This window comes from Petromyzon marinus, chromosome 45 (assembly GCF_048934315.1).
Source record: "Petromyzon marinus isolate PM22_M1 ecotype Great Lakes invasive population chromosome 45, UKy_Petmar_22M1.pri1.0, whole genome shotgun sequence".
Taxonomy (NCBI): domain Eukaryota; kingdom Metazoa; phylum Chordata; class Hyperoartia; order Petromyzontiformes; family Petromyzontidae; genus Petromyzon; species Petromyzon marinus.
Genome location: NC_133711.1, coordinates 1,196,411 through 1,215,793, shown reverse-complemented (window position 1 = coordinate 1,215,793; position 19,383 = coordinate 1,196,411). Strand labels below are relative to the sequence as shown.

Here is a 19,383-nt window from a genome sequence, read left to right as displayed (position 1 = left end):
ATAGACTGTGTGACTAAGCGGATAGACTGTGTGACTAAGGGGATAGACTGTGTGACTAAGAGGATAGACTGTGTGACTAAGGGGATTGACTGTGTGACTAAGGGGATATACTGTTTGACTAAAGGGATAGACTGTGTGACTAAGGGGATTGACTGTGTGACTAAGGGGATTGACTGCGTGACTAAGGGGATATACTGTTTGACTAAAGGGATAGACTGTGACTAAGGGGATAGACTATGTGACTAAGGAGATAGACTGTGTGACTAAGGGGATAGACTGTGTGACTAAGGGGATGGACTGTGTGACTAAGGGGATGGACTGTGTGACTAAGGGGATAGACTGTTTGACTAAGTGGGCGACTGGTAGGACATACGCCCAGCTCAAGCAATGGTTGCAGTTGTTTTTTTTAAATCACTGTCGCCGTGCGTGGCACCCAAAGGCCCTAAAACGCCAAGCAGCGAACAACAAACGGCACTCTTCAAGTAAACGTTTTTTTCTCTTTTTTACGGAGCAAGGTCATAAAGAGACGACGGGAGGTCCCACAGCGGGGCAGTGCGACGAGCGAAACGGAAAGAGAAGCGGTTGAACGTGGAAGGCACTGGGCAGAAGGCGAGGCTTGTTCCGAGCGGTGAGCCAGAATGTTGAAGAACCGTGAAGTGGCCGTGGAGATGATGGCTCGGGACAGGAGGACTGAGTGGTGGAGAAGGAGGAGCAGGATGGAAGTCAGCACACGAGTGGGAAGAATGCCAGGAAGGAGATGGCAATATTACGGGCATAAACTACTCAACCTCACTGCCATTTATTTAGTCAACAGCCCATCGAAATTCAGAACCTATTTAAACGAGAGAGAGAGCGAGATCTGGGACGTGAAATTCAGTACAAAAGGTTATTACCATTCTCTGACATTTTCAGGTAATTGTAAACAGTGTGCCGAGGCGGAAGTCGTATATTTGGCAGCGAGGTTGTGAAGCTCGCTGGGGTCGAGGCGGCTCTCTCTCTGTGTCCCCGCGGCATCGACGGGAGCCGAATGTCACCGCCGCCGCCGCCTCCTCCGGCCGCCCACACACCCGCCGTGCGCGCCGATTTCCGCCGCAATCGCCTCTCACTCTCGATTTCCTGGGATTTCAGCAGCGGATCGCAGTGCCGTGACCACGATGCGATGGAACCCCTGCGATGGAATCCCTGCGATGGAATCCCTGCCCGCCACCAAAAATACTTTCTTTTCTTACGTTTAACCGCGATGCGTCTGGGCCACCACCGCAGAGTAGCGGTCGGCACGCCGGACAGGCGATCCAGACGACGCCGGTTCGATCTCCCGGCGCGGCAGTCGAAACAACAACAACAACAACGGTGCAGAGGTCTCTTCGAGCCCTCCCACCGCCGCCGCCGCCTCTGCCCCACCCAGCGGTGCGAATCGGTTTGGGGGGCCGCAGCCCGTCGATGGGCAGGTTGCGTGTGTGGTGGGGAGAAGCGTGAGGTGCTGGCACGCCTCTTCAAATAGATCTGGCCAGGATGGCGCTGGCAAGCAATTGCAGGGGCTGCGCCTTTACTTTGTGTAACCTCTGCAGAGTTACAGGTGGCAATGTAGGCAAGGGACATTTGCGGGTCCTAGGCTTGTTGTTTTACCGCGTGCTGTAATTGTATTTACGTTCACGACTCTTTTTTTGTCGCCAATTGTTTTCCCAATCGTGACGGCTGCCGCTGTGTGGCTGGGTTTCACAATCGGCCGCTACAGTTCAAATTCCAGTTGGGCGTTGGACAAAGTCATAAAATATATGAACCACTCTGTGGAACGTCCTCCACTGTTGCTGTTTGCAAAAACCGCACCATGCCATGGGAATGTGGAATTTCCTATCCCGGCTCAATGCCTCAAAAAACGAGAACGAGTCCAGCCCCGCGCAATCGGAGGGGTCCCTGAGTAACGGTGGAAATTCCACATTCCCATGGCAGCGTCAGCGTAGCGAGCACCACCTGGTGGAAAGTGCCTGAGGGGTGGGCCTGTCATGGGAACGTGGAATATTCCCCAAGGGATCAGGGCACACGTTAGAGATGAGCAGAATTGTATAATTTGATCGATTAACATTTCTTATCTATGGGACTTTTATTCCCAGTCTCAAAAATTATGAAAAAAAATATTTAGGTTTTACCCTTTCTGGCAATAAAACGGGAGGTTTTTAGATCTATTTTGCTGTTTGAACATCTTAACACCTCCTGTTTTATTGCCAGCAAGGGTAAAACCTACTCCCATTTCTTTTCATCATTTAACATTTCTTTACTTATTCTTTGGGTCTTTAGGTAAAAGTCACGTAGATAGGTTCAAAGAAAATAATTTTGGTATTTTGTTATTTTCTATAATATTAATTCCTGCAGTCGCAAAAGCTTCAAGTCAAGATTGATTAACTTCACCGACTTGACGCTCGGTGAAGTCGGTGGAGTTCTCTGCCCTCGCGTTTGCTCACAGACGAGCCTCTCGCGACCAACAGCACTTGGGGAGTTCTGCCGATTAGGGGTGCACATTTCCATGCGGAGCATGAACTTTGCACTTTGGACATAAACAAGCGCGGTTAATTGATTTTGCATTTCTTGTTGCTCTGCTTGCAAGGTTGTTGGCGCCTCGTGGCATCACAAACACGGAGCCGCGCGGGCCCTGCTGCGACTTGCTCTCTCATTCGCCCTCCTCCTCCGCTCGCTCGGCTCTGCTCGGCTCGCTCGCTTCTACCCGCCTCGACCCGTCTCCCGCGGTCGTGTCACAATGGCTCATCCAACAAAACGTCGCTCTGTCAAGAGAGCCACAAAGCCACCCGGTGACCTCGGTCACTATTTCGAGGCGTAAAAGGAGAAGCAACAACCACTTGCGGGTGGACGGCGGTGGTGGCGTTCGTGACGAGCGAGGCGATCGGGCCCCCTTGAGCTCCCAGGCCCCCCCCCCCTCGCTCTCGATGCTGGACGTCGCCCCGTGTCCGTCACGCACTCCCTGCCAGTGGCGCGAGGGAGATCCACGAGGTCCTCTCGGGAAGATTGTCTCGTTTGCGACTAGACCAGCCGAGTTTGCCACGCAAAAACAGTTTCGTGTCATTCCGTGAACGTGCTTCGATGTGCAGTCACGATGGCGTTAAGAAAATATTAAATATTGTTGCGCGTCGTCTGTTATAGAAAACGTTGAAGCAAATATGAGGAAAAGAAAACGCTGAAATAAAACACGTGTCACTTGTAGGCAGGCAAGCGGACAGAGGCTTGGCGATTGCTGCACAGTGAACCTGTAAATCTCAGTTCGATCCCTGGCCACGGCTAACACGACCGGCGAGTGGTATCTGAACCGGTCTTGGGCATCGCCCCCCTCTTAACTAACCCGCAATGACCAGCGGGGTGAAGTATGGTCAAAATTTCATGATCAACACTGTCTAGGGAGACTTGCATCCAACAGTGGACGAACAAGGGGCTATACATTTAAACTAAACTATAAACTAAGTACTCTTTGGTTCTTTCGGTAAAGTCACGTAGTTAGAAATAATCTAGAGATAGAGGGTACATGGGCACGAGCTTAGCTCTCTCGCTTTCTTCAGCAGTTGTTTCTCGCTGTAGTTGTCCCACCTGATGACGATTGCTTGTGTTGCCATCGAAACGTCGTGATTTTTTTGTCTACCTACGTGACTTCACCGAAAGAACCAAAGAGTATGGATTTGTGCAGTCACGAAAGCTTCAAATCAAGATATAAACTAAGTAATTTATTGTACCAGGTAAGGCCCGCTGAGCTATGTAGCTCTTTTTCAGAAGCGACCTGGCCACAATTGACAGCTCAGCGAAGTGGCTTATCGTGTGGAAATGTATAATAGCCACATACTCTAAACGCATGTTGACTAAATATGGAGGGAAAAACCGGAGGACCCGGAGAAAAATCCACTCGACCATTTGGAGAGGGATACACGCAAACTCCAAAATACAGGCGTCGGGGTCAGGATTGAACCCACGACCTCCATGTATACCAGGCAAGGTAGTGAACATCTCACCACCGTGGCACCCCGACACACTCGGGTTGGAGACAACAGGTCCCCACTGCCGTCAAGACTGAAATCTTCTCCGCCCGCCATTCACGGCCATTCTCTAGCCACTGCTGTACCAAGGCACGGAGAGACAGGGTCACATTCTTTGCTGCCCAGGGCGTGCCAGTTTACACACACACACACGAGCCGATACCGCGAAGTCGAGTTCACACACAAGGGGCTTTCATGTCGGTTTTGGCCCAGAGCCCGAGTTTCTGTGAAGTTGTAACTCGCGGGGGGGGGGGGGGGGGGAGAGGTGTCTTCAGAGTGCCACCTCACCCCACCCATCCGGCACGGAGCCTTTACTCATCCCGCTCGCTTGGCACGGGGGCCCCGTTGTTGCCCCGTTAGCCGCCAAGCCCGATCGCCCACGATCGCGCGGTTAACCAGGAGCGAGGCCAGTGAGTCTCCCTGCTCTGCCGTTGCTCTCACGAGCAACGGCATCTTTGGTGGCAGTCACGGCCGGAAGCGGACATTCTACATGCCGATGGTAGGGGACAGACTTTGCACAGGAGGATTGCTGCCGACTTCGCACGAAGGGGCCCTCGCGTTATCGACCTCACGGTGGGCCATTGGGCTGCTGTTTAAACACGAGGCCTTCTGGTTGGGATTCAAGCGGCACAGCTTGGCGAGAGCTAAGAGCCTCCCGACGGGCAGTGCCGGATTAAGCTAGTGCGCGGGGCCTGTAGCATGATGTTATAAAGGGGCCCTAAATAAATAAAAAACACAAATACTAAAACACAATTTTTTACTTGCATAGTAAAGTCATTGTATTTTTTCATTTGCTACACAGCCAGATAATACGACAAATCGCTAACCTTAAACACCCAGTCGTTCATAAAAGTTGAAGGCAGTATAGTACTATAGTTATAGAGCAAGTGCAGAAACAGTGAACCGGAATTGATAGCTTGAAAGCATTTATCGCGGGGCCCTGAAAGTGCGGGTCCTGTATAGGACATGTAGCTACTCGTGCTACGAGGATCATCCGGCACTGCCGACGGAGCGTGCGAGCGTGCTCGGTGATAAGGCAGCGTGTTCAGCCTCGAGCCAGCTAATAAAATCCCGGCTGAGCCGCCCGGTCGTTTGTGCGGGGATTGACCGGAGCGTGCCGCCTGGCTGCACGGCAGATATATCAGGGACCCCGGCGGCACGGCCATTCGCAAAAGTCGTCCCCGTTAAAGGTCAGCGTCGCGGCCCAAATACCACGCAGTGGTCGAAACCTGCTCGGCAAGCTGACAAGCCAGTCCATTGAGAGAGCCTTCATTTTGTCGGCAAGGGAGTGGCAACGGTGCAGAGGAACGTGCCGGGGGGGGGGGGGGGGGGCGAGCGCTGGGTGGGTGCGCACGGAGCCACGCGCACAGAGCCACGCTCGTATGCAGCACAACCTTACATTTCCTTTACATAAAACAAGTTACGTATGTAATGTATCTTCAAATTACTTTTTTCCGCAAATTCTACAGGTTCGGTAATCGGGAGCGGCAAGCTGTGCGTTGCGACCAAATCACCCGCAGTGCGCACGGCCTCGTCAGACCTCATCAGATCGAGACTGCCGGGCCGGCTGTGCGCCCCGAATAGTGCACTAATGGGCAACGGGCGTGGGTCCCAGGTGTTGGGGGCTGTGTGGAGCCGCGGTGGGCAACAGAGGAGCGGTGCAGCATCGTCCATCGCTGTACTGAAACGTCGTCGGTCCCACAGCCACGCTCCCTCCCTCCCTCCCTCCTCCCTCCCCGAAGCCCGCCGCTGACCGACGTGGTGAAATACGGTGGAAATAAACAGCATGCAAACGGTCTTCACCGCACACACGCCAAGCGCAGCGATCGGACGTTGATGTAGGAATCTCTTTCTAGTAGCGCGCGTTGCGGAAAGCAGATAAAGCGGTGTGCCGCTCCCACGGAATCCAACCAACGCGGGCCGTTTCGCGGTGCCGCACGATTACTGGAAAGGAGGAAAAATGACGCGGCGGAGCAGAAGGGCAAGCGAGGGGCAGAGCGCGACCCCTTGGCGCCCCGAGGACACAGAACAAAGCGCGGCCACGCAAGGACGCGTCCGCCGGCCTGCGCTACCTCACGGAGACCCTACGCCGCTGGCGTCCTGCCCGCCGACGCGCGCCCCGAGCGGCAAGACGCGTCCGCGTAACGTCATCACTGCCTTCGTTGACCGTTCCCGGACCAGTTACGAGATCGCCTTCCCCGTCGTCGAGGTCCTCGCGGACTCGAGCCCGGACCCACGGCACACGTCGTCACGGTCGTGCCGCCGTGCAGCACCGCCGACGTGCTTCGGCGGTGCGAAACGTCGGACGCCGTGCGGAGAAACACGCGGCAACAACCCCGCCACGCATCGGAGAGCGAAGGCCTTCTCCTCGCCACGCCGCGTCGACCAGTCGCTCGATGGGAGGTCGCTCCTTCTCCGCTGCCGCACCTGTTTGACGGAATTCCCTCACCAGGGTTGTCTGCACTGCCAATTCATCCTCACGGTCAAGTTCACCGAGCTCCTGACCGACCGCTTATCCCGACAAAAACATCTTCTTTGTCATCCAGACGTCACCACAGCCCTCTCTACCCTCTCTGCCACAGACCTCCCCATCCTGCCCCTCTTGAGATGAGGTAGCATTAAGACACCTTACAAATCCGATTGACACTATAACGTCCCATGTGATTTAAGGAAGGCCGTGTGGGTGTGAAGCCTCCGCTCAGTGCGAGAGCCAAGACGCTGCCACGTTGGAACAGGAGGCCGAGTGGCCGAGGGGTCAGCCACTGACTGAGCCACCATGCCCGGTCACTGACTGAGCCACCATGCCCAGCCACTGACTGAGTCAGCATGCCCAGCCACTGACTGAGCCACCATGCCCAGCCACTGACTGAGCCACCATGCCCAGCCACTGACTGAGCCACCATGCCCAGCCACTGACTGAGCCACCATGCCCAGCCACTGACTGAGCCACCATGCCCAGCCACTGACTGAGCCACCATGCCCAGCCACTGACCGAGTCAGCATGCCCAGCCACGGACTGAGTCAGCATGCCCAGCCACTGACTGAGTCAGCATGCCCAGCCACTGACTGAGTCAGCATGCCCAGCCACTGACTGAGCCAGCATGCCCAGCCACTGACTGAGTCAGCTTGCCCAGCCACTGACTGAGCCAGCATGCCCAGCCACTGACTGAGTCAGCTTGCCCAGCCACTGACTGAGCCACCATGCCCAGCCACTGACTGAGCCACCATGCCCAGCCACTGACTGAGCCAGCATGCCCAGCCACTGACTGAGTCAGCATGCCCAGCCACTGACTGAGCCAGCATGCCCAGCCACTGACTGAGTCAGCTTGCCCAGCCACTGACTGAGCCAGCATGCTCAGCCACTGACTGAGTCAGCATGTCCAGCCACTGACTGAGCCACCATGCCCAGCCACTGACTGAGTCAGCATGCCCAGCCACTGACTGAGCCAGCATGCCCAGCCACTGACTGAGTCAGCTTGCCCAGCCACTGACTGAGCCAGCATGCCCAGCCACTGACTGAGTCAGCATGCCCAGCCACTGACTGAGTCAGCATGCCCAGCCACTGACTGAGCCACCATGCCCAGCCACTGACTGAGCCAGCATGCCCAGCCACTGACTGAGTCAGCATGCCCAGCCACTGACTGAGTCAGCATGCCCAGCCACTGACTGAGCCAGCATGCCCAGCCACTGACTGAGCCACCATGCCCAGCCACTGAGCCACCATGCCCAGCCACTGACTGAGTCAGCATGCCCAGCCACTGACTGAGCCACCATGCCCAGCCACTGACTGAGTCACCATGCCCAGCCACTGACTGAGCCAGCATGCCCAGCCACTGACTGAGTCAGCATGCCCAGCCACTGACTGAGTCAGCATGCCCAGCCACTGATTGAGCCAGCATGCCCAGCCACTGACTGAGTCAGCATGCCTGGCGAGGGCAGAGTGGACTAGTGGCAAAAACAACTTTCGCTAATGTATAAAACAAAAGTCAAAGGGTTTTCCCCACCGAATGCGAGCAATCAAAGGGGTGGGAATAATCTCTGATGTTAACCTCGAGTTAGCGGTGGAAATTCCACATTCCTATGCTGGGGGGGGGCGCTCTTTTCGTAAGATGACCAGTGTTGACTTCCCATCAAGCGGCACTCATTGTATTCACCCACGAAACATGATGGGTTGAGTAAAACCCCAACCGAGATTTGAACACGCAACCACCATCAGATTAGACCAGGCGCTCTCACCGCACGGCAGGTGCCCCCATCAGGTCCGCCGGGCTTCATCACGCAGGCAGCGGAGCAATGACTCAGCTGCCAAAATCCCCACAGCCGGAGCACAGAGCTACTGCCGCAGAAAACCACCAACTCGCATCACATGGGAAATGCCCCCGTGGCATACATTCATTGCAGGAGCGGATTCCCCCCCCCCCCCCCCCCATCTTGCTTGGCCCACATTCAACGTTAAAAAAATGTTCTGCAATTACAGCACGGCACAATAAAATACCCGATGGGTTAAACACCTTTGCCTGCTCCTTTTCTGCTGCTGTCCGTGGGGTCTGGAATTCCCTCCCCAGCCGACAGTGCTGTAGACACGCCCCCCCCCCCCACCCCTGTTTGAGTACAGACACTCAGTCTCTAGGCACTCAGTCTAGGCACTCCGTCTCTAGGCACTCCGTCTCTAGGCACTCCGTCTCTAGGCACTCCGTCTCTAGGCACTCCGTCTCTAGGCACTCCGTCTCTAGATATTCAGTCTCTAGATATTCAGTCTCTAGACACTCCGTCTCTAGATATTCAGTCTCTAGGAACTCAGTCTCTAGACACTCAGTCTCTAGATATTCAGTCTCTAGACACTCCGTCTCTAGACACTCAGTCTCTAGGCACTCAGTCTCCAGGCACTCAGTCTCCAGGCACTCAGTCTCCAGGCACTCCGTCTCCAGGCACTCCGTCTCTAGACACTCCGTCTCTAGGCACTCCGTCTCTAGGCACTCCGTCTCTAGGCACTCCGTCTCTAGACACTCCGTCTCTAGACACTCAGTCTCTAGACACTCAGTTTCTAGACACTCCGTCTCTAGGCACTCCGTCTCTAGGCACTCCGTCTCTAGGCGCTCCGTCTCTAGACGCTCCGTCTCTTGGCGCTCCGTCTCTAGACGCTCAGTCTCTAGGCACTCCGTCTCTAGGCACTCAGTCTCTAGGCACTCCGTCTCTAGGCACTCCGTCTCTAGGCACTCCGTCTCTAGGCGCTCGGTCTCTAGACGCTCAGTCTCTAGGCACTCCGTCTCTAGGCACTCCGTCTCTAGGCACTCCGTCTCTAGACACTCCGTCTCTAGACACTCAGTCTCAAGGCACTCAGTCTCAAGGCACTCAGTCTCTAGGCACTCCGTCTCTAGGCACTCCGTCTCTAGGCACTCCGTCTCTAGGCACTCCGTTCTAGGCACTCCGTTCTAGGCACTCCGTCTCTAGGCACTCCGTCTCTAGGCACTCCGTCTCTAGGCACTCCGTCTCTAGGCACTCCGTCTCTAGGCACTCCGTCTCTAGGCACTCCGTCTCTAGGCACTCCGTCTCTAGACACCCAGTCTCTAGACACTCCGTCTCTAGGCACTCCGTCTCTAGGCACTCCGTCTCTAGACACTCCGTCTCTAGACACTCAGTCTCTAGACGCTCCGTCTCTAGGCACTCCGTCTCTAGGCACTCCGTCTCTAGGCACTCCGTCTCTAGACACTCCGTCTCTAGACGCTCCGTCTCTAGGCACTCCGTCTCTAGGCACTCCGTCTCTAGGCACTCCGTCTCTAGACACCCAGTCTCTAGACACCCAGTCTCTAGACACTCCGTCTCTAGGCACTGCGTCTCTAGGCACTGCGTCTCTAGGCACTGCGTCTCCAGGCACTCAGTCTCTAGGCACTCAGTCTCTAGGCACTGCGTCTCTAGGCACTCCGTCTCCAGGCACTCCGTCTCCAGGCACTCCGTCTCTAGGCACTCCGTCTCTAGGCACTCAGTCTCTAGGCACTCAGTCTCTAGGCACTCAGTCTCTAGGCACTCAGTCTCTAGGCACTCCGTCTCTAGACACTCCGTCTCTAGGCACTCCGTCTCTAGACACTCCGTCTCTAGGCACTCCGTCTCTAGACACTCCGTCTCTAGACACTCAGTCTCTAGGCACTCCGTCTCTAGGCACTCCGTCTCTAGGCACTCCGTCTCCAGGCACTCAGTCTCTAGGCACTCCGTCTCTAGGCACTCCGTCTCTAGGCACTCCGTCTCCAGGCACTCAGTCTCTAGGCACTCCGTCTCTAGGCGCTCCGTCTCTAGGCACTCCGTCTCCAGGCACTCCGTCTCCAGGCACTCAGTCTCTAGGCACTCCGTCTCTAGGCACTCCGTCTCTAGGCACTCCGTCTCTAGGCACTCCGTCTCTAGACACTCCGTCTCTAGGCGCTCAGTCTCTAGGCGCTCCGTCTCTAGGCGCTCCGTCTCTAGGCGCTCAGTCTCTAGACACTCAGTCTCTAGGCACTCCGTTCTAGGCACTCAGTCTCTAGGCACTCCGTCTCTAGGCACTCCGTCTCTAGGCACTCCGTCTCTAGGCACTCCGTCTCTAGACACTCCGTCTCTAGGCGCTCCGTCTCTAGGCGCTCAGTCTCTAGGCGCTCCGTCTCTAGACACTCAGTCTCTAGGCACTCAGTCTCTAGACACTCCATCTCTAGGCACTCCGTCTCTAGGCACTCCGTCTCTAGGCACTCCGTCTCTAGGCACTCAGTCTCTAGACACTCAGTCTCTAGGCACTCAATCTCTAGACACTCAGTCTCTAGGCACTCAATCTCTAGACACTCCATCTCTAGACACTCCGTCTCTAGATACTCCGTCTCTAGACGCTCCGTCTCTAGACGCTCCGTCTCTAGATATTGTCTCCAGATACTCAGTCTCTAGACACTCAGTCTCTAGACACTCAGTCTCTAGGCACTCAATCTCTAGACACTCCATCTCTAGACACTCCGTCTCTAGATACTCCGTCTCTAGACGCTCCGTCTCTAGACGCTCCGTCTCTAGATATTGTCTCCAGATACTCAGTCTCTAGACGCTCAGTCTCTAGACGCTCCGTCTCTAGACGCTCCGTCTCTAGACGCTCCGTCTCTAGGCGCTCCGTCTCTAGGCGCTCCGTCTCTAGGCGCTCCGTCTCTAGGCGCTCCGTCTCTAGGCGCTCCGTCTCTAGGCGCTCCGTCTCTAGGCACTCCGTCTCTAGGCACTCCGTCTCTAGACACTCAGTCTCTAGGCACTCCGTCTCTAGGCACTCCGTCTCTAGGCACTCCGTCTCCAGGCACTCCGTCTCTAGGCACTCAGTCTCTAGGCACTCCGTCTCTAGGCACTCCGTCTCCAGGCACTCCGTCTCCAGGCACTCCGTCTCCAGGCACTCAGTCTCTAGGCACTCCGTCTCTAGGCGCTCCGTCTCTAGGCACTCCGTCTCCAGGCACTCAGTCTCTAGGCACTCCGTCTCTAGGCACTCCGTCTCTAGGCACTCCGTCTCTAGACACTCCGTCTCTAGGCGCTCCGTCTCTAGGCGCTCAGTCTCTAGGCGCTCCGTCTCTAGGCGCTCCGTCTCTAGGCGCTCAGTCTCTAGACACTCAGTCTCTAGGCACTCCGTTCTAGGCACTCCGTCTCTAGGCACTCCGTCTCTAGGCACTCCGTCTCTAGGCACTCCGTCTCTAGGCACTCCGTCTCTAGGCACTCCGTCTCTAGACACTCCGTCTCTAGGCGCTCCGTCTCTAGGCGCTCAGTCTCTAGGCGCTCCGTCTCTAGACACTCAGTCTCTAGGCACTCAGTCTCTAGACACTCCATCTCTAGGCACTCCGTCTCTAGGCACTCCGTCTCTAGGCACTCCGTCTCTAGGCACTCCGTCTCTAGGCACTCAGTCTCTAGACACTCAGTCTCTAGGCACTCAATCTCTAGACACTCAGTCTCTAGGCACTCAATCTCTAGACACTCCATCTCTAGACACTCCGTCTCTAGATACTCCGTCTCTAGACGCTCCGTCTCTAGACGCTCCGTCTCTAGATATTGTCTCCAGATACTCAGTCTCTAGACACTCAGTCTCTAGACACTCAGTCTCTAGGCACTCAATCTCTAGACACTCCATCTCTAGACACTCCGTCTCTAGATACTCCGTCTCTAGACGCTCCGTCTCTAGACGCTCCGTCTCTAGATATTGTCTCCAGATACTCAGTCTCTAGACGCTCAGTCTCTAGACGCTCCGTCTCTAGACGCTCCGTCTCTAGGCGCTCCGTCTCTAGGCGCTCCGTCTCTAGGCGCTCCGTCTCTAGGCGCTCCGTCTCTAGGCGCTCCGTCTCTAGGCGCTCCGTCTCTAGGCGCTCCGTCTCTAGGCGCTCCGTCTCTAGGCACTCAGTCTCTAGGCACTCAGTCTCTAGGCACTCAGTCTCTAGGCACTCCGTCTCTAGACACTCAGTCTCTAGACACTCCGTCTCTAGGCACTGCGTCTCTAGACACTCAGTCTCTAGACACTCCATCTCTAGGCACTCCGTCTCTAGACACGCCGTCTCTAGATATTCCGTCTCTAGACATTCCGTCTCGAGCGAGCCTGCAGGCCAATGGCGGAATCATTCATCCATCTCCTGCAAGTACATAGGTCATGGTGCCACACATGAGTCTGTGTTTTTTGTCTCGTCTGTAGTGTCTCGCGAACCGAAGGGCACCACAGTGGCGAGATGTTAACTACCTTGCCTGGTACACAGGAGGTCAAGTGTTCGATTCCGACTCTGATGCCTGCTGTTTATTTGGAGTTTGCATGTTCTCCCCGTGGTAGTGTTTTTTTCTGATTTTCCACGTGATAAGCCACTTCGTTGCGTTATCATTTGTGGCCATGTTGCTTCTGAAGAAGAGCTACATAGCTCAGTGGGCCTTACCTGGTGAAATAAACTAAAAATAGTTAAGTTTAGATTCCAAACGCATCGATACCCGGTGTACCAGTCATTGTCGTGGTGCAACAATCCTACCAGAGACCCCGTGCGTCTCTGGTGTCTGCACGGGCTGCCGGAACGTGCGTGAAGTCACCAACCTGAAGGCAGTATATATCAGTGTGAGCGCACATATAGCCAGTCACACCCCAAGCAGGCCTTCTCTGGCAAACATCTTTTGAACCCAGGGAGATGTTCGAGTAAAAAAAAGAAATCCGTTAAACTTCACCACAGAGTGAAAAAACGTTCTAACGCACGGTCGCATTTCTCAGACACAGCCGGCATCTGACTACCGCCCTTCACATCTTGATTGCTCAAGGGGCTAATATTTTATAGGTCGGAGCACCGTGTTGGCGCACCACTGGAACCCCGTGTGCAAATGCCCCCCCCCCCCGACCCGTGATTAAAACGCCAACAGGGTTCCTCACCACGTGATGGGGAAGCGGTGACCTCAGCCAGGTCAACAATGACTGCACGAAAACACCACCCAGAGCCCTTTTGTACTCGGCTCTGTCCAACCCGGGCTTGGACAGCTTTACTCAACGGACAGCCACGGCTCGTTTCCTCCCCCCTCTTGTCCGCGAGGCGGAGGAGTGCGCAGTCTCGTCTCCGGGAGACATCTGTGAAAAAGAGCTTCACGGCTCATCGGATTCCTCCACTGTAAACATTCTGATTCTGACGTCGGTCGGCCAGTGGCCACGAAACGTCTCTTCCCGCAAAGGTTTTGCAACGCGGCGTGTGGTCGTGGTTGTATGCGTGCCCTTCCTGAGAAGGCCTGCAACTGATAAAGAGAGAAAAGCAGAAGCGTATTTAAATAACTCGCGCTGGTCATGAAATTTGTGCCAATTGCACACCAACGTGCAAATAAACCTCCCACGTGTGAGCGTTGGCAATTTTCGCCGAAATGGCACAAGCGAGCGTGGGCGGACGGGTGCAGCCCGACTCCCGGAGAGTGGGCGGGGGGCGATGAGGGAGCGCGGGGCCCCCTGGGGGTGCGCGGGGCCCCCTGGGGGTGCGTGGGGCCCCTGGGGGTGCCTGGGGCCCCTGGGGGTGCGCGGGGCCCCTGGGGGTGCGCGGGGCCCCTGGGGGTGCGTGGGGCCGCGGTTGACACCGCCACAAACGCGGCCCCGCCCCTGCGGGCGCGCGTGCGGAAATCTCGCGGCCACCGCCGACAATGCACCGGGGACCCCGACATGGGCCCTGTCCCCACGAACAACAGTCACGGCACAACAACAGCCACGGTTCAACAACAGTTACAGTTCAACAACAGTCACAGTTCTACAACAGTCACAGTTCAACAACAGTCACGGTTGTACAACAGTCACGGCTCTACAACAACAGTCACAGTTCAACAACAGTCACGGTTCTACAACAGTCACGGTTCAACAACAACAGTCACGGCTCAACAACAACAGTCACGGCTCAACAACAACAGTCACGGCTCAACAACAACAGTCACGGCTCAACAACAGTCACGGCTCTACAACAGTCACGGCTCAACAACAGTCACGGCTCAACAACAGTCACGGCGCTCGCGACCGAGGGAGGGGAGTAGGGGCGCCAGCGCATCGCACTTAAGAACCCGACCGACCACCTGACCTTGATTCCTGGCCACGGCTAACAGCAGTGGCGAGCGATATCCGAGTCAGTCCCGCGCCACCTCTTCTCGTTAATCGTCCCACGCCCACCGGTGCGATCGGGGTGGCCGATCCTTGCTCCGGGACCCACCTCGCTCATCACCGAGCCCAGACTAGGGGCTGTTGCTCTCCAGTGCGGAGACTGTGGTCGCCCAGATGAGAACCCTTGCATGCAACGACTCCATACCCGGATCACCAATACGGAGGGAGTCAATGTTAGGCTACTCACGACGCGATCGTCTGGCTCGTTAACCACCTCAATGTAACATTCTAGTTTGCTGCTCGACATCCATATCGGCCATGTGAAGAGCGAGTGTGCTGAAGTATGTTTTTATTTTACCAGCTAAGGCCCACCAAGCTATATAGCTCTTTTTCAGACGCGACCTGGCCACAAATGATAGCTCAACGAAGTGGCTCATCACGTGGAAATTTATAACAGGCAGATACTCTAAATGCATGACGTTGGTTCTAAATGTGCAGGGAAAAACTGGAGGACCCGGAAAAAATCCACGCCATCACGGGGAGAGAGAGAGATACATGAAATATACAGCATGCGTCAGGGTCGGGATCAAACCCACGACTTCCTGCATACCAGGCGAGGTAGTTAACATCTCCTAGCCACACCGCTCATGTAATGGGCCAATGAGTGCGACAACGACGGACTCGGCCCTAGAGACGGCGTGTCGAGAGATGGCGTGTCGAGAGCAGCTCGCGATACGGAGCAGCGTGGCGGTGCCGGAGTAAAACCGACACAGTGAGAGAGCCGCATGCTGGGCTCGTCGGGAACGGACGCGCACCTCCGATTAGCACGGTTGGCCACGTACGGTGCGAAAGAAGTTCAACGCACGTACATACGAAGCAGAGAGGTTAATCCTCCCGCTGGCTAAAGACCGTGGCACTGGAAGGACAAACGCTCTATTGTTGTTTCCTCTAAAGTTGCTCGAATGCATTCGTGTAACGTTTCGTCCTCCAGGAGCTTTAAGGTCAAAGCATCAAACGCACGGACCCGTGACCTTGTGTTGATGCGTGTTTTTTTTTTCAAGAGAGAACGGCGTCAAAGCCAAGAGAAAGCGGACGAACGCCACTCGGCGTACGGAATGCGCTGCGCGCAACATCCTCGTTCGTTTAACGTGGGCACGGTAAGGCAGCCCAACGGGAGTGGAGCGTGCGATTCCAAAGTTCATCTCGCATGCTCATCTCAGAGGGCTTGGTTACTCGGTGGGCAGGTCTCGTGCGGCGGGGTAGCGTGTGGGTGGGTGCCTCTTGAAAGGCTGAAGAGGCGGCCACAAAACCCCCCTTTGGAGGGTCACCCCTCTAGCCCCCTCGTGTGCAGGCCCCTTCCGCCAGCAGTGGGGCGGGTGAGCGGTTGCAGGGCCGCGCCTTTACCCCATTTGACAATCACTCCGCTATACACAAGCACACGCGTGTAATCACGTGCACAGCCCAGTGTCAATCCAATGCTGGATGAACGTCCCCCCCCCCCCCAGTCCGTGCTGATCATGGGGATTGTTCGAGCATACTTCACCACGCCGGACAGTGGCGGGTTGGCGAAGGAGGGGGGGGGGGGTCCCAAAACATATTCAGATACCCAGAGCCGTCCCGAGGGTACACGGTGAAAGGGGGCGACCGCCTCGGGCCCCGCACTTTGGGGTGAGGGGGTGGGCACGCTTCGACGTCACGGTGTCAGGTGCCATATTTCCCCCGGTTTAGTTTGAAGGCGTTGGGGGGCCGCCCACGCAGTGGGGTTTACCCCGGGTCCCGCGGGGTAGAATTTCCATCACTGGTTTAAAAATCAAAAACCCCGTCCCGTGATGGACGGCCCTGCAGACACCCCTCTGCCGCTGTAGATCGAACGCGGGTCGCCAGACTCGGGTTCGAAGCGAAGTGAGGGGATCGTCACTACGCAACTGCTCCACACACTACACAACTCCTACAGCCATAGGCTCGTACGCACACAACAACCGCCATTCGCCACGACGCTTGTGCCAGGCTATGTGCACCTTGAGGCCACGTGAAGTGTCGAACGCCCGCTGGCAGGAGGTCACGGGGCAGACCCAGGTGCCACGGGTCGACTGACTGAGATGACTGAGCTAACTGGCTGATGCACCACCTGTGCCCCCTACTGTGCCAACCTGCTGTGCTTAACAAACACACACTCTCACAAAGATCCCCCGTATAGCCTGAACCGTCTGTTGGGACAAGTGCCGTTAGTCCCTATGAAGGCCGGCACGGCACACGAGGGGGTGGGTGATCAACAACCACGCCCGGCCCCCTTTGTCTCCCCAGTGGCGCACCAGGTACTCGTTTGAGGCTGAGTCGACCTAGGGGAGGTCCGTGACCGGTTCGGATAATCGTCACCGGTGTTGGCCATGAGCGGGAATCGAACCCGGTTCGCCGGGTTCGTAGCGCTAACCACTACACTGCCGCTCCCCACACACTCACACACACAGACAGACACAGACAGACACAGACAGACACAGACAGACACACACAGACACACAGAGAGACACACACACACAGACACACACACAGACACACACACAGACACACACAAAAGACAAAGATCCCCCATATAGCCTTAACAGACTGTAGGGGCAAGTGCTGTTAGCGAGCACCTATGAAGGCCGGCACGGCACACGAGGGGGTGGGTGGCCAGCACCACGCCCGACCGCCTTTGTCTCCCTAGTGGCAATGTTTACACACCGCACCAGGTACTCATTAGAGGCTGAGTCGACCAAGGGGAGGCCCGGGACCGGTTCAGATAATCGTCACTGGTGTTGGCCGTGAGCGGGAATCGAACCCGGGTCGCCAGGTTCATAGCGCAGCGCAACGCTAACCGCTACACTATCGCTTCCCTTACAGACACACACAGACACAGACAGACACACAGGGCTGTTGGACACCGATGTGGCATGGCAATCTGCGAACCCCAACACATGACCTTGCTGCTCACAAACATATGACCGTTACATATATACCATTACACATTTCATATACATAGCGCACAGGACTGTAGCGATTGCTATAGAAGCAGTGGTCAGGGCAACTCTGACACAGGATGAGTTTATTGGAGCGTGAAGGCATCAGAAGTTCTGCATTCAGCGGGACCAGGTGCACCGTGTCTGCAGAGGGCTACGATGGTGGTGACGGTGACCCGGGGCGGAGGGAGTCGAGCAGGGCGAGAAACACGGCCCCGACACGACTCGGGGCAAGGTCAAGGCCAAGGTCACGCGCATCGATCAGGGGTCGAGAGAGCAGAGGTGACGGGGTGAGGCTGGTGGTGACAGGGGCGGTGATGAGGCGGGTATCGGTGTGGGGAGGGTGGAGATAGCGGAGGGATGCAGTCGGGAGTTCCAGGGGATGGGAGAGAAAAACAGAGAGAATAGAGAAAATAGAGATGCAGTAGGGCGCAGGGAGTGGAGCAGGGAGGAGTGAGTGGAGCAGGGAGGAGTGAGTGGAGCAGGGAGGAGTGGAGCAGGGGGCAGTGAGTGGAGCAGGGAGGAGTGAGGTGGAGCAGGGAGGAGTGGAGCAGGGAGGAGTGAGTGGAGCAGGGAGGAGTGGAGCAGGGAGGAGTGAGTGGAGCAGGGAGGAGGGAGGTGGAGCAGGGAGGAGTGAGTGGAGCAGGGGGAATGACAGGAGGAACCAGATCATTTGGATTTTAATTCTTGGAGATGCGAATGAATGCTGCAGTGAAGGAGGGTGTCTACGGGGGTGCTCGCTCCGCCACTTACCCCGCACGCCATCATCCCCGGGCCGAAACTTTCTCCTCTTCTGACGCCAAACAAAACAAAAGCCCCCAGAATAATCAAATAAAAACACGGCGACGCAAAGTGCCTCAAAGATCCCGGGCGCCTCGCTGGAATGCCGCGATCCCTTTAAATCCCGGAGCAGCACGTGGAGGGTGAGGACCAGGAAGGGGCAGCTGCGGGTCGCGACTGAGAGGGGCAGCAGCAACTCAGCGGCCACGGCGTGCGGCGAGCCCCGCGTGTAGGGGGCCGCGCGTGCCCGGCGCGGCTTTTAAAAGCGCGGCCCCGCCCCGATGTGAGGCTGGCCCCGCCTCTTCGCAAGGCAGTAGCCAATGAAGAGCCGCCGCTGTGCGCTTTGAGGCGGGGCCAGCGGTGAGATATTGTGATGTGTCTATGCTGTGTCTATGCTGTACGTGTGTGTCTGTGCTGTGTCTATGCTGTGTCTATGTTGTGTGTCTGTGCTGTGTCTATGCTGTGTCTATGCTGTACGTGTGTGTCTGTGCTGTGTCTATGCTGTGTCTATGTTGTGTGTCTGTGCTGTGTCTATGCTGTGTCTATGCTGTACGTGTGTGTCTGTGCTGTGTCTATGCTGTGTCTATGTTGTGTGTCTGTGATGTGTCTATGCTGTGTCTATGCTGTACGTGTGTGTCTGTGCTGTGTTTATGTTGTGTCTCTATGCTGTCTATGCTGTGTCTATTCTGCGTCTATGTTGTGTGTCTGTGATGTGTCTATGCTGTGTCTATGCTGTACGTGTGTGTCTGTGCTGTGTCTATGCCGTGTCTATGCTGTACGTGTGTGTCTGTGCTGTGTCTATGCTGTGGCTATGCTATACGTGTGTGTCTATGCTGTGTCTATGCTGTGTCTATGCTGTACGTATGTGTCTATGCTATACGTGTGTGTCTATGCCGTGTCTATGCTGTGTCTATGCTGTCTCTATGCTGTGTCTGTGCTGTGTCTATGCTATACGTGTGTCTATGCTGTGTCTATGCTGTACGTGTGTGTCTGTCCTGTCTCTATGCTGTACGTG

At 56.0% G+C, this 19,383-nt stretch overlaps 1 protein-coding gene across 1 annotated transcript in view; it reads right to left on the bottom strand.

The window, feature by feature from the left end:
* The window catches only part of LOC116952109 (uncharacterized), a 45,540-nt gene extending 26,921 nt beyond the window's left edge, over positions 1–18,619 (bottom strand). Inside the window, exon 1 of the mRNA XM_076074033.1 lies at positions 18,342–18,619. Within this exon, the coding sequence (XP_075930148.1) occupies positions 18,342–18,356 (15 nt within the window). The 5' untranslated portion in view covers positions 18,357–18,619. The remainder of the gene's footprint in view (positions 1–18,341) is intronic.
* Between the last annotated feature and the right edge of the window lie 764 nt (positions 18,620–19,383).